At 41.6% G+C, this 23,556-nt stretch overlaps 1 protein-coding gene across 1 annotated transcript in view; it reads right to left on the bottom strand.

Annotated features, from left to right (window-relative positions):
- PCNX2 (pecanex 2) overlaps nt 1-23,556 on the bottom strand; it is a 160,949-nt gene that overhangs the window by 13,748 nt on the left and 123,645 nt on the right. The window contains exons 26-28 of the mRNA XM_086743929.1: nt 10,904-11,157; nt 6,718-6,951; nt 4,495-4,598 (exon numbers count right to left, since the gene is read on the bottom strand). Of these exons, the coding sequence (XP_086600055.1) occupies nt 4,495-4,598; nt 6,718-6,951; nt 10,904-11,157 (592 nt within the window). The remainder of the gene's footprint in view (nt 1-4,494; nt 4,599-6,717; nt 6,952-10,903; nt 11,158-23,556) is intronic.

Genomic DNA, 23,556 nt, shown 5'->3' with positions numbered 1-23,556 from the left:
TACCGGAGGGAGGGCAACAGAGCCAAAGCAAATACTCCCTCCTACTGCTCTCCTTACGCAGCTCCAACTGCTGAAACTAAAAGCATTCGATACAAGCCTGGAAACAGTACGGATGAAGACTAATGAGCTGGTGAATATATCTGTGTGTATTCTGCACACCAAAACCCATCCTTTCCTAATGTTAACTGTAGTTTTATTTAAGGAATAAAGAAACATATATGCCTGTGAGCTGGCAATGACCTGAATGCTGTAGCTCACCTGAATTAAGTATTTCCAATGGCAGCCCTTCTAAATTTGGTATTTTTGAGGACAGCGGTTGTGAACTAAGAGTCAAACTTTTCTCCCCTGCTTCTGCTCTGCTCAGCTCTGGCACACAAAGCCGCACTGCCTGCCTGAACTCCCACGAGCAGTGCAGCATCACCGGCAGCATTGTGGTGCCATGTCCCGTGCCTTCCACCTCCTTCCTCTCAGATGCTGGGCAGTGCAACGTGGTGCCCAGGAGGGAAGGGGCAAGTGAGGCCAGCTGCCTCCCTGGGCTTCAGTGTGAGCAGCAGTTCCTCCAGGCAGAGGTGTTCCTTGGAGTGACCTGCTGTCCACACTGGGTGGTAGCACCCAGATGGAGCTCAGGGAACTTGAGCATCCAGGCTCAGTAGTGTTGGGAGTATCTGATGAGAGATGCTTTATTAAGAGATTTTTATATTTTCCCAAATTTGAAATGTATACTAAACATCTATTTACTAGTAGGTCTAGTGGCTGAATAGGATTAAGTAATTTTTTACAAATATATACCTAAACATATCACTCACATTTGAATAAATGAATGGTAATGCCATGTCATTCTTCAAATTGCATTTTGTGCAGGATGCCTCCTAATGACAGTTTAAAAGAGCAAGTGATTTGCATAGCAATGTTGTGCATTCTTAATGAATGCATTTATTGTGTAATCTAGTGTTAACGTTGAGTTTCTAGTGACATTTACATGAACAGGTACACTGAATAATTATTTACATACATTATATAAGAGCATTTAAAATCCTAGTTTACACAGTGACATTTGCTGATTAATAGATTAGATAAAATCATGTGTAAATGAGTGCAAATTGATAGTTTACATACACAATGTAAACTTGAATCTCAATTCTGTAGAGCACAGCTCAGTGCAACCTTTGTATTACTATTTCTGTGCAGCAGCTGGATGACTGTCACTCCTCAAGACACAGCAAGGGCTAGACTTAGTCCAGAGAAAGTTTCCTACTACCTGTACAGTTACCTCTTAGAACAAAACATGGCCCACAGATCCCAGATTCTTGGCTAGTTTGCTCACGTAGGACATACCTGAAAGACTTCATAGAAATAAGCATGCGGAGAAGACTACAATGCCTATCTGGCCATTCTGTCTCAAACTCATCACAAAACCTCTAGTAATGTACACAAGATCCTTCGCAGCCAGAATTAATAGAAAGTCCTGAGAGGAAGTTCAAGGTCATTTCTCATAGTAATCTAAATAATCCAGGTTTTTGTAGTCCAGCATTCGAGTGTGTCAGAGCATGTGTTAGGAGCCCTGATCTCTTACAAAGTGAGACAGCTTCCAACAGCCAAACATGCAGTCCATCCCCCTCATGCACACAGCTGGCTGTGCGACTGCCTGTTCTGACACCCCCTCTGCAGAAAACTAGGACCCTTTTCAGCACCAGTAGGCTTCAAAAGGTCCTCAAAATATCATTACACAATTTCAAGGAAAAGGACTGTGAAGCATCACCTAAGGAACGATTCCTTCAGCTTCTGAGGACCTTAAGTACCTCTCCCCCATCTGACTGAATGCAGACCTGCAACAGCCTGAGAGCAAGGACCAGAAAGAAGGCTGTAAATCACCCACAGTAAGAGCTGCTGTATCTCCATCAAATAGAGAGAGAAAGGGGAGAGACCTGCCTTCAGTGCCTGAAGTCAATCCTCAGAAACACCTACTTCTGGCCTCAGCAGTGTTGCACATGTTGCACGAAGTCCCCTTCCCCCTGGCATGCCATATAATTGTATTCCTATCGAAGTCTCGCTGACTTACTGCTTCTTTTTGTTTAAATAAGTTGTGAAGATCTGTGTGAAGCAGTAAACATAGTAAGTATGGTAAAAACTGCCCTCTGTGCTGAAGTGAATGTATTTGGGGGATTTCTGTTGATAAAGGTCTTCATGTCAGTAGGTAGCATACCCACCTTGCTCCTTAGTTAATAATTTCTACTAAATTGTTTTAATCAATTAAAATAAATATATACATTCTTTAAGACAAGAATAGATGTATTTTACTAAGCCAAAGTAGTGTTTTGTAGCTCTAGCAATTTGTAGCTTGAACTGTGCTACTCAGATTCCTTTTTTTCCCCCAAAAATCCTTTTGACAGTTGAAGTGTATTAAAGGTAGTTTAACCAGGTGGGTAAGTGACACAGTTTTTCACAGTTAAACTTTTGTAAAGAAAGCTTTTGTGAAGTAGCACTGAAAAATATTCTGACAGAAGCTTCCACTTAATTCCTTTTATGTCACAAAATACATTTAAAAAATACAATGATTCAATATTGTCCTGGAGTACTTTCTTAATAAAAAGAAAATCAAGACTAAAGATACAGGATTATACAGAACAGATTCAGAAAAAGGGGGATAGAGCTGTGCAGTGGACATGACTACCACATTTCTTCCTCTTCTACAGATCTTTTCTCCCCCAGAAAATTATTTTGGGGTATGAAGTGCCCACTCACCAGAAAAGAAAAACTGACTTGCTTCATTGGCAATTTTCCAGACTTTAGAAGACATGGTATAGCTGACTCCTGCAATTATTATTAAAATCTTTACAGAAGACTTTGCAAATAATTCTTCTCAACATTCATACTTTCCATGTTAAGCTTTGGAAAGTCTCTGATAATATTATCTCTTTCCATTAGCTACTGACCATGTAAGCCAGTAAAAATAGGTGACATTGTTATTGTATCTGTACTAGTGCCAAAACACTGTAACAAAGATTTTAAGATCCTGTGGAAAGTACATCCAATGTCATGACAGTTTTAGGAAGCTTTTGTGATATTTTTAGATGCATTTCTAATATTGCTGTGACACATCTATTGTAGCCCCAGATCAAACTCACTTTAATCTTTTCTCAAAAAAAAACCAAACCCCCCCAAAAACCCCATCACAAATGCACATCAAATTTTCTATCATGTTCCCAAACTCTAAAATTTGGAAAATAAAAAAATAGGGCAGTTTCAGAAATATCAATGACTTACTAAACATCGCACTAATTCGAGTCCATAGAAATGAAGGGAGAGGAAACTCAACCCAGAAGAAAACTACTATAGGAGGGGAATGTGCAAAGACTAGTAGAAAAGAGAATGTGAAAGCCCCTTGAGAAAGCAGAAAGAAGCAGCACACCAGAAATAAGGTGGGTGGGCCATGAACATTTTGTATAACTGAAAGAGGATGACATAAAAACAGGCGTTACAAACGACTCAAGAGATAACAAAGCTGGAATGAATATTTAAAAGCCTATTTTATCTTATAACAGCAAATGCATTCAAAATCACACATGCTGTCTTTGTTTGCTTGTTAGTAAGACAAATCCTCTCTAAGGACTGTGTTGATAGAGGGCTAGCTAGCTTTATTCATAGTTTTGTGCCAGTACAGCAAGGTCACTCTGAAACTGTATTTACTAATCTTGTCTGCTGTTACTAAACACTTGTAAACACAAGGAGTTCAAACACATCTAATAAAAATCTAAAGTTAGGAGAGAAGTTAGACTTTAATAAAGTAAAGATTATTTCATTAATAAAATGCCTTATCTGTAAAATTAATTACTCAGGCTGAACACTTAGAACAGCATAAATGGTACTTTAGAAACTCCAAACAATTCAGAACTCCTAGTGAAAATGGAAAAATCCCAAAGGAAAATGTAAGGTGAAGAGCATATCCAGAAGTAAACTTAACCAAGCATATTTCAATTAACCAGACTTTTTAGGCAGTGTTTTGAATGAGTGAATGACTAAGGTAGACTGAGAACAGACAAAGCTGCGGTCTCAAGAGCTGTGAGGTTCTCCCTTCCTCAGTCCCTTGAATGAAGTGGCACAAGGAACATGGAACACAGCCCTGAGGAATAGAGGACCCTTATGGATTTATTATTATTTAGCTAACTAGATGTCAGAGTACTTAGCAGTTTCTTCCCCTTCTAGAGAAAGCCAGCACTACAGTAGCCAGGCCAGGTATGAGTGACCTCAAGCAACAACCATCAGTACCTATTCTTTCAATCCAAAATCCTGCTTTGCCCTGTGAAATAAAGACTGATATTAGTTATTAAGCAAACTACCAAAGTAAAAGATGTCCAGGAATGGCAGAAAGCAAATTATTTTATGGAGGAAAGAGAATTCACCTTGATCTAACCTTCTGCTGAGATTCCACATTAAGTGAAAAAAGACAAACAAGTCTTTGCTTTAAAATGAGGAAAAAAGATTTCTAAAAATTACCTGATGGCCATATTGTGAGCTGCAGTTCCCAAAGCTCTTCGACCCAGTATACACAAGGCAAAGGAAAGCGTCACTAGAGGAGAATCCTCATCACTGTCCAGGTGCTACAAGATTTTAAGAACAGCATGTTATTCCAGATGCAAACACCAGTGCTTTTAAAGCACAGCAATACTATAAATCTTAACATTCATAAAATCTGCTTGTCGCAGAACCTACACACAGAAACATTCTTTGCAATTAAAGAGAACAAGAAGGAAGATCCTTGCCATTAGATGCTTTCTTCAAAGTGCAAGCTTATTTTGCCCACTGGCTAGAAACAGAACATTTCAATCTTGAGTGGCAAGATCCCAAGGAGGGGAGCCTTGGTTGCAGGGTGGTGGGGGTTGTGGGTTTTTTTGTTTGTTTTTCTAGATCTGACATTCTAAACCAGACCTGATTCCTTATTGCTGAGAGACACTGCAACTGGAGGCAGCTAAATCCCGTTTAACGGAACACAGTGCATATGAAACTCCCCCATTCCAGAAGAATAATGTATTTTGAAAAATTTGGGGGAATATAATTTTCATGAATAACAATATATATCTAAATTGCATACCATTGATGACACTGACCTCACATTTTAACAAGCAGTCAAAATATTTCGTTGACATTTACCAGCTCAGGAGAGTTTCTTTACTGAAATTTTTGCAAAGAAAACTTCGCTATCAAGCAGGAGGAAAAACTGAATCAACCCTTCATGAATGTCAGTCTTTAGGAGGATACAGACTATTATTTCTGTCCATGCAATGTGTGATTTCTTACAGCTTTATTTAAGTCAATTATAATGGAGAATGTAGCTCCTTCTATCAAATACACTGATTTTCAGGGCTATGTCTACAGCAAAGCTTTTTTTTTTACATCTAATCTCCTACATGAACTTTACTTCTATATTTAGTAAAAGAAAAATATATAAAAAATATATAAATGTGTGTGTGTGCACACCACTGCAGGCCCTTGTTTGCCCTTTTAAGTCTGACTGATAAGTTCCAAGTCTATTGGGCGTCACTAAATTTATTATTCTATTTGAAAGTCTCAGTCACATAACAAGTGGAAAAGCATAATTTAACAGTGGCTTTCATTGCACTGTGCAATTCTTTGTGTGTCAGAACTTGGGGAGCTGAGACATGGAGATGGGAAAGAAAAGAGATGAAATATTCCCAGTAGGAGGAGATGGTGGGGAAGGCTCAGAGGGACAATGAAATGAAAACAGAGACAATGTAATGATATGCAGCAGAACTGGTGGAATGGTATTCAGGGTTAGAGACATGAGAAGGAACTGAAGTGCAGAAGAGACATTAAGATTCATTAATGTTACGCCAGCTAAGGTCAGTGGTAGCAAATGAGACACGCACTCAGTGATCTTGAATGAAAAATGCACAGAGCAGTGCATGGCGGCTAGGAAAGATAGACTTCTCATTTTTTGTCATTATCAGCAATAATCAGAAAATTAAATCAAGGCAATATGCTTGCTTGAAATTGTATTCTCCCTCTGGGCTATTTTGAGTATTCCATGGAAATATAGTAGTGCATTTCTGACAAATGATTGCTGACCATCAGTAATCTTAGCAGCTCAAAGCATATGAATGCGTAGCTGTAAACCTGCCCTTGACCTTCCAGAGCTGTGAGGTAATTTCACACAGTTTCATGGCATGGTTCACATTGAATTATGAGCTCTCAGAAGTGACCTAGACTAGCAGTGAGTTTGTTATGTACTTCACCACCATTTGAAGACTGTACCCAAACACAGGCAAATGTTTGGAAAGGGTGCACAAACATCACCAGTGCTTGGCAAACATACCCAAACACTGCAACACCGAAGGAATGATGATGTTCCCTGAAGGGAGCCTGCTCCAGCGTTACATCTGCAAACACTTATTATATTCATGCTTTTTAGAGATGATGAAATGAATAGCATTGGAAGTATGCACAATAAGGAATTGGTTCTGGACTCAAAGACTAAACCTCCTTAAAATTCAGTTTTTGCACAAGAGTAGCCTCCAAAATATGTTTTTCTCCATTCCACAAAACATGTATTTTCATTTTATGTTAAATCTGACAGCTTAAATGAAAGGCATTTTATTGTATTAATCCTGAGCAAGCAAAAGAGTAATGATGCATCATTTAACTCCTATCCCAAGAATCAAAACTATTACCGCTTAAAAAAAAAAAAATAATCAAGCTTACCTCCAACCTTTTTCTAGCACAGAACTGAATCCAGTCCAGATAAACACTGCAGAAACTAGCTCTTGTTATGCCTTGGAGACATGGAACATAGTCTTCATCTATGTTAATGTTAAACATTGCAAGGTCACGTTCAATATAATGCCACTTTGCGTAAGGCTGCAGTATCTTTTGGATGGATTCATCTTTTATCCAGTCAAGGATTTTGGGAGAGCTTGCTGTAAAGTATATTATACTCTGTTGATAAAATGTGCAAATATTAGTTACTCTACCTCTGACTACAGCAGTTATATTTTACACAGAAGAAAATAAATCAAATAGGACCACACTAATTAACCATAATGGTACATATTTTTCCTATTTTTTTCATGGTATAATTACTCCACAAAACTAAAGCTAGAAAGATGATAAGACAACAAAAAAGTCCTATTTTTAATACCATTCTGCCTTATAGAAAAAATAATACAATAGACTATGACAAGAATACAGAGTTCCAGCATTCGAACATGTTAATTACTGAATATTAGCGGGGTTCTAGAGTCTACCACCAAGAAGGTGATATTGATAAAAGTTCAGGCATATTTTGAAAAAAACAGTAGTGGATGGTCACATGCTGTAACTGAGTTTGCTTTTAAAGCACTGAAGGAGCAGCATTCAGCAGGAGCTCTTTTACCAAATGCAAAAATATTAGAAAGCAGTAAGAGTCATATCTTATATCTGTGCCAGAGTTTCTAAGTTTAAGTTCTTCTAACTGCTGTCTGGAGCCATTAAAATAATAATAAATAAAATAAAATAATAATTAAAAAATAATCTACCTGAACTAAATTCAAAGCATATTTTCAAAGGATTATTAAACTTCTGGATAAGTTCCAGTACTGCAAAAGAAAGTGGCATCAGCTGGAGAGTTCCATTATAATGTTTTATGATTATAATTTTTGTTTTAATAAGAGATATTAATTTAGAATTGGATTCCAAAGAAAATGAGGGGCAAGCAAACATGACTTAAGATAATGTAGTTCCACTCTACCCATGCAATGGAAATATTATTAAGCAAATAAATGTAATAAAATGAAAATACGATGGATTAAAAAGGGCAGAAGCACTACTAGCCCTTTTAAAAATCCCAGATGCCCTCCACACTTTATCTTTCAAATTGTACAAAAACACACAAGCAAGAGGAAAGCTAAGCTCCAGAGGAAAAAGACAAGTCAGACAGATAAAGACCAAGGATGGACCCTTGAATTCTTGGCATGTGGAGAACGATACACTCTTTAAAAAGATTCATGCAGAAACAACAGTAGCTGAAAACACAGCACCCAGTGAATGCAGACTTCTTGAATACTAAAAGACATTTAAATAAGAATATACTGAGAAGAGATAGAGGAGGACCAAGGGAAAAATATCACAGTAGTTGGGCAGGAAATTATTTCAAAATATATGCAGAAGGGCTACAGGAGCTGACTCACTTTATTTGTGGAGAACAAAAATCCTTTTATAAGAAGAAATACAGGCCTTTCTAGGCTGTCAATGAAACTGCAAATGGAATAAATACATTAGGAATAAGACAGTGCAGCTCATTGTTTATAAGATCAATATGGTAATTACTCTTGAAGGATAGGAGAACTGAAACAAAGCATACGTTCTCGTTGTTGATCTTCAAAACAGAGTTTGCTTTTTTTATTATTCTCACCCGTGTTTATAAAGAAGCAGATTCAGCTGGGGAAAAAAAAATCAGGCTCACAATCAGACCTAGAAATAGCAAAAACTTCTGCCACCTAATTAAATTTTGCTCCTAGTAGCTCTTCGTAGATATGTTTCGTGCACAAGTACATCCTCAGCTATATGGCAATTCAGAAACGATATGCTAAATATTTACAATATTGTAAGTTACAAAGAATAAACGAGAAGCACTCCAAAGGCTCAGCTCAATGGAAGTGCAGTTGCTGCTGAAACTCCAGCCTAAGTGTTCCTTGAGTTTGTGATTTATGTGACCTGAATGCTGCATTAACCACAGTTCTTCTTACAATTACTTTCCTACGCAGTTAACAAGAAAGTGTCAGGGCTTTAAAATGTTCACAGTGAAATTGTGCAGGGTCTTTACAGCTCAAGATTCCCCCATGGGGAAGGAATGAATTCTCACCTTTGTTTTTGACATTGTTTATCTGGAGGTAAGTACTAAATAAACAGGATGATAGCTGATCTGATACATAATACAATCTTCTCACCTTCTGAGGCTGTATTAAGGATTTTACCAAATCTTATCAAAGCTCCTGTTTACAGAAGAAACTAGTAACTTGAAGAACAGGAGAAGAAAATCTCCATATAGCTTTCTTTTGGGAAGTGTCATTCTAAAGGGGTCTCCTGAAGGGAGCCCAGCCCAGGCTAATATCGAAGCTGCCAACAGTTTATTATTATCTTCTGTTCATCCTTCCCTAACGAGGGAAGTAGATTAAGGGATTGATACCTTTCTAAAAATTAAGATCTGTAAATGCAGTGTTATAGTACTGGCTCAACTAAATGCAACCAAAAGAGATTTGATTTTCGCATCTTCAAAACCTTTTGGCCACCACCTAAGTGGTGGACATAACAAACTCTACACACAGTGGAGCTGGAGTCACAGCATACCTCAGTAGTGTGGAGCTAGTTTAACGCACTTCGCTTTTATTCAAAACAGGATCAATTAACCACACCTATATCACATGGGACAAAAGTTTGTCTCAGTGATCTTACCTGTGCCAGCTGCTTCTCGGGTATGTCCAGAACCAGAAGTCCTAAGCTACCTTTCAGTTAAGTTTTACTTCCCATGTGATGACTCACACTTTACACAAGTCCTGTACATATCAGTTGACTTGAAAACACTAGAAAAGTTCCAGTTTATGAAGCACAAGTCTGCATTGCTTTAAACTAATGAGCTGCTGATTTGATGGCAGCTTAGACTGGGATTTTTTTCAGACTTCTTCACCATCAAAAGCTGAGTCATACATCAGCTTGCATCAGCTCACGTTCACATTATTCAGGTTACCTTTTAAAGTAAAGCAAAGCAATTGTACCAAAATACTCATTTCAGTTTAAAGAAATTTTTTTTTTTTTAGTTTAGACACATTGCTTAAAAACAATTTAATTTATAGCCACAAAACCCACTTCTAAAATGAAAGAAATAATGCTCACATGCAGTTTTGCTTTTAATTAGTTAATTAAACAAAGCAGGCTGGTTACCAGGCCCTACCACTTCTAAAATTATTTATGAAATCCCAGTCTGCATTTTACAAAGTAATCAACTACATGATCAAAGCAGCTTTGTGAAGCAATGATCTTGTTATTATTGCCTTGCCTCACTTGCATAACAAGGTGATTAATTTATTTACAATAGGTCTCTCTCTAAAGCTGACAGGACTTTTACAGTTGCAGAGATGTAAGTTGTAAGATGTCAGGGACGGACGGGAGCTTTAGGGACTGGCTTTGTGGCAGTACCAGCAGCACAGGAGGCAGCATTTGAGTCTTGTTGCTTCAGTAGAAGAAAACAAAGCTCAGTGATTTCTTAATTTGCTGGACTGGAAAGGGTTTGGCAGAGGATGAAGATGTTTTGCTAGACTACAAGTTCCAATTATTTTGACAAATTAATATCTGTGTGGTCAGCTGTGATCTTAATAACAGTGCAAATATAGAAGTGATGCAAATGAATTGCTGTTTCATCAAGGGAATAAAACAACTTCAAATGTGTTGCGGTATGTATGTAAAAAAGCAGGTAAGAAGGGAGTTTGCGCTACTAAAAAAGTATATTTGAGAAACAGCTCTTCAGAGATTTCCCAATAACTTTATGCTTGTGGATCTTTTTTATTGCCAGAAAAAATAGTGGAAAGGGCAAGTCAACAAGAAATAACAAACTGTCAGTGAAGTTTTGCTTTGTAAGAATGCCTCCTTGGATTTAGGATGTTAACTCATCTTCTTGATTTCTGCTTAAGCATGCCAGCGCTTTTCTGTACTAACTGTAAGTGGTCAGAATCAAAAGTAGCAAAGGGAGGTATGAATTAATTATCTCTATTTAATACCAAGTCAGCCTGGCTGTCAGTAGTGCAAATGAATAAATATAAAGCCAGAAACTTCAAATGCTGCTTCTAATACACAGGCAGCATTCATTCTTTTTGACAAACCTGCCTAGGAAGAGAGTCCACCTTACCAAAGAGTTTACCTTTATATAGTATCTGATAAGTATTCTCCGCAGATCGAACACTTGCAGCATTGTTGCAGCGTTGTTATCAATGATGCTATATCCTTCCAGGATGTACTGGGTTCGTGTTATTTCCCATGTCAGCCATCGGAGGTTAAAGGCTGCATTACAGGATAACAAGTGAGGCAAGTGCCCGGGCTTACAACAGCAGCAGCCTTCATTGTCTTCATCTCCTTCTGTTATAGCTTCCACTTCTCTCTGCTGGCAATATGTCCCTTGGCAGTGAGAAAAAAAGAGTATGCTGCCAGTTATTGGAGGAGGAGGAAACAAAGGACTTTCAAGCTGAAAAAGTATGATTGAAGGCTCTATGCACTTAGCAAAAATCTAATAGAAAGAGCTACGACAATAAATAAGATGTGCCAACTGGTCTGTATACAGTAGCAAATACAGAGCTGTATATTGTTTATTTACTATCACCTATAAGAGCCAAAATGGCCTGATCTAACATTCTAGGCATTCGGTTTTGAGCCGAGCTAAACTACACACCACAGCTTCTGCCTTCATAAAAACCCACCAGGAGGCAACACTAAAGAGTCTCACTCTATCAGGCACATTAAGCAAATTGATCCAAGTCACACTCTGCTTCTTCAGGATACAGAATGCAAACAAAGATTTTACAGTATGTTCGAACGCTTTTAAAATCTGGATTTTAGCAAACTATCTTGGAAAGCAGGTTCCAGAAATAACATCCATCTCTCCCACCGGAGTAACAGCTACTCTGTAACAAACATCGCTAATGAATAGCACTAGTGGCAGTATATCGTGAGGACAGAACAGCTGTCTAACTAAACTATTACACAGGCTTTACATCAAAACAGAGTAAATCTTTCTGAAAAAGGGATGTTAAGATGTTAACTGAAAAAGAAGTCATGAGGCAGACACAGAAACAATAATATACCTGCTCTGCAGACTCTGCATTTCTGGCCTGTGCTGTGCACACTGAAAGTCAAAGCTGAGCCCTTCCAGATTTGGAATCTATATAAATGTGGTTTCTACACTATGGCTAAACCACAACAGTAGGGCACTACAAACCAGCACCAAGGTGGACACCCATGTGCTCCCCTCATTGTTCTCAAAATATGTGAGTTATACGTTCTTGATGCACACATCTTTTTAAAATTTACTCTCTTTGGGCTGTTGCTCAACTTACTCTCCATGGAACTTGTACATAAACGGTCTTTCAAGGCCATCTCCTATCATGCGGGTTACACAAATGTCTCGTATGGGCCTTCTGCGAATGGTTCAGTATCACCCTACAAGAGAGCCGGCTCTGTCAGCTTCCGAACGGTCTCAGCAGGAGAGCAAGGTGCCAGACACTGCGCTGCAGTTCAACAGCTATGAACTCCCCCTGCCAGGCTCAACAGACCTGTTCCATTGTGTCACTGTAAATGGGAGAAGAATGTGGCTATGATGTTCATCAATTGAACAATGAACTGGGAAAGAACGCAGTGTCAGCTCCAATCCCTCCCAGTTTGCCAGCACCCCAATAGAGAGCCTGGAGCAAGGCAGCATCCCAAATGTCTGTGGGGAGTCATGACAGTTGCTGTACCCTCAACTGACTATGCCGGTCCCTTCACTACTGTCTGGTCAAAAAGATGAGGACCTTTAATTTGTACTGAAAGAAGTAGCACCCAGAATATTCCTCTCTTCACACTGATAAAATTCTTTTAAAATATAACAAAATATGTTGAAGTATTGGTTATCACTTTCTCTTTTTTTTTTTGCCTGTACACCTTCTAAAAATGTATCCAGCAAGTAAAAATGTACAAGAAAGAAGAACAGAAGGATCTGAAATATATGAGAAAAAAAAACCAAACAGGATTGTAGCCCTACGAGATGGGAGGAGAAAGATCCAGTATACTCCAGTGTCCTCCGTTCACTTTTCTGTAACTGAAAACTTAAAATCTGTGCCTAGTGTTATTCACACACTGATAGGTATGCCTCCTTGGACTTCATGGATATACAATACAACAAACTATTAAATGTCTTCAAGTAACCCAAATATAAACATCTTCCCTTTCAAGACTGCCACAAAGTAGAAAGAAAACATGACCTACCAAGCTGACATTTCCAGTTGGACTGGACATGAACTGGATTGCTTCTGCTTCATATTTCATGGATTTCTACATGAATTAACACTTACTGCTCAGCAGCAAAAAAGCAGCAACTGCCCTGGGTCAGTGGATGCTTTTCTGAAGACAAGCCAAAAGACATTGTACTCAAAGTGAAGCAGGAAAAGGCATATTCCTTTGTACATAGCTCAAAAAGAAAAATAACTACTCCATGCTGGTGCTGTTACTATTAGGTTATGTCTATTTTTGAAAGTTAAAACATCTCTCAGGATTAAGCCGAATTTAGGAAGAGATACATCTTCATCCCAGGTGCTAAAATAAGTATTGCCAAATATTTATAAGCTATGAAAAACACAAGTGTAATAAACAACTGCCACTGATCCTCTTACAACTTAGGGAATTAAAGATGGCTTTCCTCAGTCTATGTAACTCTATCCTTAAATCTTTTTTTTTTTTTCTTTTAGTATAGAAATATCACATTTCATTCCTATGGAATGCTAGCTATGTTTCTATGTGCTCTCTGTATTATCTCTATTAATAAATACCAAATATTATTACTGGATGGTCTGTAATTACTGTTTTCTTAAGCCATATATTTTGTAAAATACAGGTCCTAAAGAGGCTGGTAAGGCAAATAATAGGCGAATTCAAGAGATCCTCAGTGTCTGAGGAAAGCTGTCATCACATGCATAACAAACAGGAGAAGAAGATACCAGAACAATTATTTGCATTCTCAGATAATTCAACATGTAAAAATGTCTCCAAGTCATCTTTGCCAGGTATTTTTAATCAACTAAAGTTAAAATTATACTACAGTGGATGCAATCAATATTGAACTTGGGGAGCAAAAGACATTCTAGCTGGGAGGATGTTATTATAAAACCTCTGGGAACCAACGAAAAGAGCTCATGTGGTCATTTTGCAGATTAAATCCAAAGAATGAAATCAGGGCTATGCTCGCCAACATCTAGCAAACGCGCACTTGCTTAACAGAAGCTGTTTGATGGACTTGAGTACTATCACCTTGGTGATTTGGTGTCTGACTCCTTGCAGAGCCTCTGGGGTACCCCTATTAAGTTCAAAGGTGTCATCTGAGCCACGGCCAGTGCTCCAACAAAACGCCAAATCCCTATTCCTATCATCATGCTGCTGATTAGTATTTCCAAACGAGATCTAGTAAAAGAACTCAAGTCTGCACAGACAAAATACAGACTTGATGGTCCAGCACATGTTGGTTCCCCCCCCCAACTCTTGCAATCAGTTCTAGAAAGACTGCCAGTAATTTTCTCTCATCTTTAACTGAGCATTACTTTAATCCAAAACGCACTGGCTGGACTTCAATGCCACAGATTTGTACGTTACTGAGAAATTTAATTTTACCATTGCCTACATCAATCCTTTTTGGTTCGTTACTTGGTACTGCAAAGACTAAGAGCATGTGCTCAGCTTTACACATTGAGCCAAAAGGAACAAGTCACAGTAAATGAAGTTAAGCGTTTGTATGCATCTTTTACAGAAGGGTGACCCTAAATTGTGTATATGTTATAAGCTGATAATTAAAATGTCAATTTTATATTGCTTCTCAAAAAATTATCAAGTTCAAGCAACTCTGAGAGAATTATTCATAAAATCAAAGAGCATGGAGCAGAACGTGCACTTCAGTTCTGCAATATAATTAAGTGTAGTACCATTAAATATTAAAATATAGGAAAATGTTTTCACTGGTAATTAATCATTTTAAAATCTGAGGGAAAACTTCTTTTTTTCCCCCAATCTCTTTCTGCAGTAGGAAGAAAATAAGCTCTCCCGCTTCACTCAAGCTTAGTCATTCACTGTGACCCTTGCTAGTACAGATGAGACCGATTCATTTGTGAGATATCTAACACTGGATGGTTGCCAAAAATCCATCAATGCAAAAATGTGGGCCAGCTGAACAAAGCAAGGTCAATCTTTGTGAGCTCAGGAGAAAACCAAGGTGGGAACTTGGAGCTCTTTCTATTTTCCTGACGCATCAGGATTTGAGATTTGCTCTGCCAGAGCGATCTGACCTAAATGGAAATAAGAAAATTGAAACCGAAGACTGTAATCTCACTTCAAGAGGTTACATACATACACCTAAATGAATGACCATCCACTCTTCTAGAACTTAAGGCTGAAATCAAAGCATGCTTTTTAATTTAATTTTGAAAACAGTGAATGAAAATGAAAGCATTTTTTCAGTTCTGAAAGGCCAGAAAAAAAATCCCATAACGCAACCACATACTTCTAGAGGCAGTTTTAATTTCCATAAAACACTTCAGTTTAACAACACACGCAGAATGGGGACCGATTATTGTGGCTGAAAGTAGTGATAGCTTGAGCGCTAAAGATTGCTGACATATAATAAGCACCTAGGGTGCAAATGTACATAGAAAGGACTCACAGGGCTCCATGCACCAGCTCCATCCCACAGACATTAACAAGATGATAAATCACTCTCCTGCATTAGGTACTTCAAGCTTTAAACTCTGTGACTCCAACAACCAGTTTTGGACTCTGGGATTTAACCAGGTGTTAAGTCTGAGAGATGGAGCTGGATATGGCGATGGGAGCCGTAAAGATGGAATGTAACCCCTGGGCTATGCAGAGGTCTTTTCACCAACAACACCACAAAAATGCCTGGTTGCTCATAATTTGTTTGGCAAAATCATGCCCATGAATATTCTACAAATAAATGCATTACAGTGGAAATATCTGACTCTGCTCCACTGAACTCTGCCGCAAATCTGAGTATTCACAAATTCTGATGGATAAGGCTCCGTCTCACCTGACACATTTCATTTCTGGTCAGGACAGCAGCTTAATAAGCAGCAAGTTATCACCCAGAAGAAGCACAGAGAGTATAATTACAGCCATTGAAAAGGCTATCCTCTCCTGAAACAAGTGTCAGATACAGCTCTAGAAACACAGAAGAACTAATACTTCAAAAAGGAGTGAACTGAGCTCCCAAATGGAAACTCATGAACTCCAGAACTGGACACATTCTGGAAACAGCAATAGTTTTGGCTAGTTCCTGCTCTTTTCCTTGTGGAACTGGGATTAAGAACAGTAATTTATAGGCTCTCATAGTGTCAGGTTGTTTCAAAGAAGAATCTCAGGACTTAAAAACTAGTATCAATTCCTCAAACAGCAAAGCTGTAACTTATAAAACTGTGTTTGGTTTTCAGCTGCTTCAGGTGCTTATATGCCTGAAAAACAGTCTGGTTTTCAAACCAGATCAGTTGCTCTAATAACAGGCATCCCCTCTCCTCAGAAATCTTACCTTTTCTTGGTCCACAGAGACATATTACGGAAGCTCAGGTGGAAGAAAGTATTCTCTAAGGATGTTGGCTCTTAAACTTGCAGCTACCAAACACCACAAAAACCTCTCATGTCACCTCTTCTGGAGTACAATGCAAGATGCAACATTTTGTTTCTGGCAAAGACATTTTCTCAATAAAAAGTTTGCAGAGCATCTAACAACATGTTCCTTTCTTCCAGAAGTCTTCTCCAGTGGACCCATATATACATATAAAATTATGGAAGAGAGGAAAGGGAAAAAAGACATCAAATATTTATTCTAGTCTGTGTTACAGAAACTATTCTAAGCCTATTTGAAATTCAGAGATGGCTTCCACTGTTGGAGAATCACTGTACACCTAGAAAGGCTTATACATCACAAATTTCCTGCATTCAATACAAAGTATCCTTTTCCTTGTTTCATGCTGTTCTTCCCAATTAAATCACCACAACCTCTTCGCATCCTTTCTGTTCACGGCTCTAGTATTTCCAAGCATGATGTCTCTCAGCGTTGGTTCTTTCCCATAAACAATGTACGTTTGGTTTTTGGCCTTCTCTACAAAGAGATGTGTTAAAAATGGTTGCTTTTCTCGGAACTCCTTGTAATTTATCAATACGTGTTGATGGTCTGGTGCATACGCTGACCACGATCCAAGTGAGGCCTCAGGAAAGACATGAAGGTGGGCACTTTCCCAACAGCAAGAAGTGACTTATATAAAGGAAAAAGTGAACAATGTAACCACTCTTTAAATAAAGAATAATTCTTGCTAGTGTTACAGAGCCTTCAGATACAAAAATCAAACACCAATAAATATTCTTTACACTAGTAATGTACTTGCTACTGTAATAAAATTACACAGCGCACATACACTGCAGAAATGAGTAGCTGCCTGTATTTTTAGACATCGTTACTGTGCCTAAAGCTTATACCCTAAACTGGCTGCGTTCATACACCATTATGCATGGGAAATAAGCTAATGCAGAGAAAGCCCCATGAGCGATCCCACCCTGCTGTCACAGCTGCCTTCCACTATGTACAATTAAATGCGTGTCTGCTCTGTGCTTCTTTCCTTGATTCATCTAATGAAGCTCCAGGTGAAGCATGAATCTTGCATGTGCAACATGCAGTAACAAAAAAATCACAGCAGAGACTTAGAAGTTAATTACATGATGGAAGAATACCAGGCATGAGTTAGAAAACAGCTCCTAAAGATTTCAGCATCACCATCCATAAGTAATTTCTGCACATGTAACGCCTAATTGGATATTCTCCAAAAGACGTTTTGTAGAGGCACAGACTAAACAGGAAAATATTTTAAGTCTTCCTTGTTCTACAGGGAACTCGCTGGAGCTAGATATTTTGACTGCACCGGAACCGCAGCACCCAGTGAACCAATCAACACCCCCCGCAGTGACACACGACGTAAGCAAGCAGGCAGAAGATGCCACTGAATGGAAAGCTGCAAGGGCAAGGCGCAGGAGGAAGAAGCAGCAGCTTCCCCAGAACCCCGAGGTGCCCCTGCAGAACCGCTTTGCTGCTCTGCAAACTGAGGAAGTAAGACCCAGCACCTCAGGGGAGGCACGGGAGCCGTGCGAGGTAGCGCGCCCGGCTCATGTAATAACTAGTGCTACCAAGAAAAAGAGACGAGTGGTAGTAGTGGGTGACTCCCTCCTGACAGGTACGGAGGCACCCATCTGCTGACCCGATGCGCTCTCTCGGGAGGCATGCTGTCTCCCGGGGGCTCGTATCAGGGATGTCACAGAGAGACTACCTAGCCTCATACAGCCCACAGACTATTATCCACTGCTGGTGTTTCATGTGGGGGCCAGCGACACAGCTGGCAGCAGTCTAAAAAATATCAAAAGGGATTTCAGGGCTCTGGGTTCAACAGTCAAAGGCTCTGGGGCGCAGGTGGTCTTCTCGTCAATCCTCCCGGTCGAAGGGCAGGGACCTGAAAGGGCCAGACGTATCTGGCAGGTTAACTCTTGGCTCAGGGAGCGGTGCTACAGCCAGGGCTTTGGGTATCTGGATCACGGGACGTGCTTTGAGAAGCCCGGGCTGCTAGGGGCGGATGGCGTGCACCTAACCGAGAGGGGGAAGAGTGTGCTTGGACAAAGACTTGCCAGGCTTGTCCGGAGGGCTTTAAACTAGTGTTGCTGGGGGAGGGGGAGCACAGTTCAGCCCACTGCTGTCAGCATGGCGCCAGTGCCAGCACCGAGGGTCCAGAAGCTGAGGAGGGATCACAGATAAGTGCAAATAAACCTAAACTGTGGTGCAATAGCTCCCCTGTAGCTCCAGCCAGCAAGTCAGCTTTGTCGGGGGCACAGCTGAAGTGTCTCTATACCAATGCACGCAGCATGGGGAATAAACAGGAAGAGCTGGAGATGCTTGCACACGAGCAGGGCTACGACCTCATTGGCATCACGGAGACGTGGTGGGATGACACATACGACAGGAGCGTCAACATGGAAGGGTATAGGCTTTTTAGAAAAGACAGGAAGGGGAGACGAGGAGGGGGTGTCGCTCTCTACATCAGCAACCGGCTGGAGTGTGTGGAGCTCTGCCTGGGGATGGAGGAGGAGCTGACAGAGAGCTTATGGGTCAAGATTAGAGGATGGGGATGGACAGGGGACGTCACGGTAGGGGTCTGTTACAGGCCGCCTGGCCAGGAGGATAGAGCGGACGAAGTGCTCTATAGGCAGATAGGAGCAGCCTCATGGTCACAGGCCCTGGTCCTCATGGGGGACTTCAACCACCCTGACATCTGTTGGAGAGACAACACGGCAGGGCACAGGCAGTCCAGGAGGTTCCTGGAATGCGTAGATGACAACTTCCTCCTGCAGGCAATAGAGGAGCCGACAAGGAGGGGTGCCATGCTCGACCTTGTGCTCACCAACAGGGAGGGGCTGCTGGGGGATGTGAAACTAAAGGACAGCCTTGGCTGCAGCGACCATGACATGGTGGAGTTCAAGATCCACGGGGCAGCAAGGAAAATACACGGCAAGCTCTCTGCCCTAGACTTCAGGAAGGTGGACTTCGGCCTCTTCAGGGACCTGATGGGCCAAGTGCCATGGGAGGCGGCCGTGGAGGGAAGAGGGGCCCAGGAAAGTTGATCCATATTCAAGGAGCACCTCCTCCAAGCTCAGCAGAGGTGCATCCCGGTGAAAAACAAGTCGGGCAAAAAGGCCAGGAGGCCGGCGTGGATGAGCAAGGAGCTCCTGGACCAACTGAAAGTGAAAAAGGAAGCCTATAGAGGGTGGAAGTGGGGACAGGTAGCCTGGGAGGACTACAAAGAGGCTGCGCGAGTGGCCAGGGATAAGGTAAGGAAGGCCAAAGCCCTGGCAGAACTGAATCTGGCCAGGGATATAAAATGTAACAGGAAGAGCTTTTATAGGTACATAGGGGACAAAAGAAAGTCCAGGGTAAATGTAGGCCCCCTCCAGAAGGGAACTGGTGTCCTGGTTACCCAGGGCATGGAGAAGGCTGAGGTTCTCAATGACTTTTTTGCCTCATTCTTCACCGACAAGAGTTCCTGTCCCACCGCCCAAGCTGTAGAAGGTGCAAGCAGGGACTGCGAGAATGAAGAACTGCCCATTGTACTTGAAGAGCGGGTTCGGGATCATCTAAGGAACCTGAAGGTGCACAAGTCCATGGGTCCTGATGAGATCCATCCGCGGGTCCTGAGGAAACTGGTGGATGAAGTTGCCAAGCCACTGGCTATCGTATTTGAGAAGTCGTGGTGGTCTGGTGAGGTCCCCGATGACTGGAAGAGAGGGAACATAACCCCAATTTTTAAAAAGGGGAATAAGGAAGACCCAGGTAACTACAGGCCGGTCAGCCTCACCTCTGTGCCTGGCAAGGTCATGGAGCAGATTCTCCTGGAAACCATGCTAAGGCACATGGAGAGCAAGGAGGTGGTTGGTGACAGCCAACATGGCTTCACCAAGGGCAGGTCGTGCCCAACCAATTTGGTGGCCTTCTGTGATGGGGTGACGGCATCGGTGGACAAGGGACGAGCAACTGACATCATCTACCTGGACTTGTGCAAAGCTTTTGACACTGTCCTACACGACATCCTTCTCTCTAAACTAGAGAGACATGGGTTTGATGGACGGACCACTCGGTGGATAAGGAGTTGGCTGGATGGCTGCACTCAGAGAGTGGTGGTCAACGGCTCAATGTCTATGTGGAGATCGGTCACGAGTGGCGTCCCTCAGGGGTCCGTGCTGGGCCCGGCCCTGTTCAACATCTTTGTCAGCAACATGGACAGTGGGATAGAGTGCACCCTCAGCAAGTTCGCCGATGACACCAAGCTGTGTGGTGCCGTCGACACACTGGAAGGGAGGGATGCCATCCAGAGGGACCTTGACAGGCTGGAGAGGGGGGCCCGTGCCAACCTCATAGAGTTCAACCAGGCCAAGTGCAAGGTCCTGCACCTGGGTCATGGCAATCCCAGGCACAAATACAGGCTGGGCGGGGAATGGATTGAGAGCAGCCCTGAGGAGAAGGACTTGGGAGTGCTGGTGGATGAGAAGCTGAACATGAGCAGGCAATGTGCCCTTGCGGCTCAGAAGGCCAACCGCATCCTGGGCTGCATCAAGAGGAGTGTGGCCAGCAGGTCGAGGGAGGTGATTCTCCCCCTCTACTCTGCCCTGGTGAGACCCCACCTGGAGTACTGTGTCCAATTCTGGAGCCCCCAGCACAAGAAGGACATGGACCAGTTGGAGAAGGTCCAGAGGAGGGCCACGAAGATGATAAAAGGGCTGGAGCACCTCTCTTATGAGGACAGGCTGAGAGAGTTGGGGCTGTTCAGCCTGGAGAAGAGGAGGCTCCGGGGAGACCTGATAGCGGTCTTCCAGTACCTCAAGGGGGCCTACAAGAAAGATGGGGAAAGGCTGTTCAGTAGGGCCTGTTGCGATAGGACGAGAGATAATGGTTTTAAAATAGAGGGGGGTAGATTTAGATTAGAAATTAGGAAAAAATTTTTTACAATGCGAGTTATAGAACACTGGAACAGGTTGCCCAGAAAGGTGGTGGAGGCCCCATCTCTGGAAACGTTCAAGGCCAGGCTGGATGAGGCTCTGAGCAACCTGACCTAGTCAGGGATGTCCCTGCTCCTTGCACGGGGGTTGGACTAGATGACCTTTGAAGGTCCCTTCCAACCCTAACCATTCTATGATTCTATGATTCTATGACGTTCTTACTGCTTGTTCCCTGATTGTAGGTTTTCCCCTGTCTCTTCCTTTTAAATTAAGTGATACATTATGTATTTCTTCTGGCAGGCTGCTTTTAGCATACCGCTGTGGTCTAACACAGCCAGTAGAGCTAAGTTACCGAAGGGCTTGATTCCCCCACACCAACGTGCAGCTACCTGAAAGTTTTCACGTAGTCTGAGCTCATTATTACTCTTGCTTTGTTTTAGGTAAAGGAGAAGTTAGGCCTCTCCTCTCAATGCCTGGAGGTATTGAGGCTCCTCCCTGCTTTACATAGACATGGTGGAGGCACATCCCCTCTCTGTCCATAGAAAGGGAAAGTGAAGAACTAATTCACGCAAGGTGCTTAATTTGAAGAGGACTAGAGATGGATGACAGGAATCCCAGCTTTGCTGACTTACAGTCTGTTCAAGTCTGTATCTTCTTACCCTGCCTGCAGGGGTTTGGTTGTTTTTTTTCATTGAAAAGCTGAGCGACATGTTTCTATTGCATACAGGTAGAAAGGCATCTGGATCAGTCACTTATAATGCCAACTCTCAATTAGGCTGGACTGCAAACTGGGTAGGCAGTATCTCCTACCTCCAGTACACTTAAACTTAGAAGACCTCTTGTTTGAGCACTGCTCTGGCAATATTGCCAGCAAAGCTTTTCAGCTACCACAATGTAGTAGGAAAATCCTACACAAAGCAAATATTGCTTGTGGTTTACTCACAAACAGAAAACAGTCTCTGACACAGAGAACACTGCTATGATCCACTTATTTCCAAAGCAAACATAGACCACCTATTTAACGAACAGCAGATTTTCAGGGCCCTCAATTAAAATTACTTGTTTGAAATTGAAGTCAAGCAGCCAAAGCTCAGAAACTACAGATTTCAAGTTCCTCCTCTAACTCTTTTTTTCCTCCTTGTGGGAAACTATTCTGTACAACGAAAGGAATCAGGGTCCTAAGTGAAAAACAGTGCCTGAGCAGCAACTAAAACTAAAGGAAAGCAAGATGGCCAAAGCAGAGGAAATGAGCCTAGTGCTTAACAACTGCCTCTTGACTTCACAAACCACTAGGTTCTTCCAGCGCATACACTCTTTCCACTTATGCAGAAAAAAATCCTACTGTATTGAGTTGTACCCCCCACACACCGTTTGCAAGACTTGAAATGGGGAAGAACACGCCTAGTCCACACAGGAGATGTCTCCTGCTGCTGCTTGGGGGCAGCCCACTCTGACTTCCTGCCCCTGCAGGCTGTGATCCCGCTCAAAGGAAGGAGCAAAGAAAACTTTCCAAGGAAGAGTTTCAGCTCAGTCTCAGCTTTCGTAGAGCTTCCTTGGGACAGCCCTTGGCCTGTCTCCCTACGGAGCTTCTGCCTTCAGGTCAGCCCTTCTCGCTCCTTTTACTCAGATGCAGAGCTCCAGTGTTTGGGCACCCTTGTGTAACCCCTACAGATAATTTTCTGAAATTAAAATGCAAGTTAATGGAAATGTACATGGTCCCGCTTATTTAAAATCCCAACAAATCTGAACAAAATGTCAACATTGTCCAAGATATGTCTCTTCCCTAACACACATAAATCCCTCTTGGAAGTTGCTTTTCAGATCTGCAGAAATGAACGAACTATTTTTCTGACTTTACAGAGTTTCCATAAAGAATTATAACTGTGAGCAACCTAAGACGAACCAAAAATGACAGGCTGACTAAAACAGTCTTTAAAAAAGAAAAAAAAAAAAAGCAATTATCTCGGAGATTTGCCAGCCCGTGAAACCAGTAGTACTGTAACTAAGAGATTTGAACTGCCACAGTACTTAACTGTTCTTGAAGAACAACATAAATCTGCATTTGTCTGGCCTGGATTTGAAAGAAGTAATAGCAAATTCCAAACCTACCCAAAAAAAAAGTCTTCCACCTGTGGACTCTATAGGGTACTTAACCACAGTACCTATCTCTGACACAGCAGCACCACTGCTTACCTTGGGGTCACACAAGGAGAAGATAATACTTGCAGAGATGTCTTTCAA

This window comes from Chlamydotis macqueenii, chromosome 3 (genome assembly GCF_036417535.1).
Source record: "Chlamydotis macqueenii isolate bChlMac1 chromosome 3, bChlMac1.mat, whole genome shotgun sequence".
In the NCBI taxonomy this organism is placed as follows: Eukaryota; Metazoa; Chordata; class Aves; order Otidiformes; family Otididae; genus Chlamydotis; species Chlamydotis macqueenii.
Note: the sequence above shows the minus strand (reverse complement) of the source record. Positions and strands in the feature narration are given on the sequence as shown.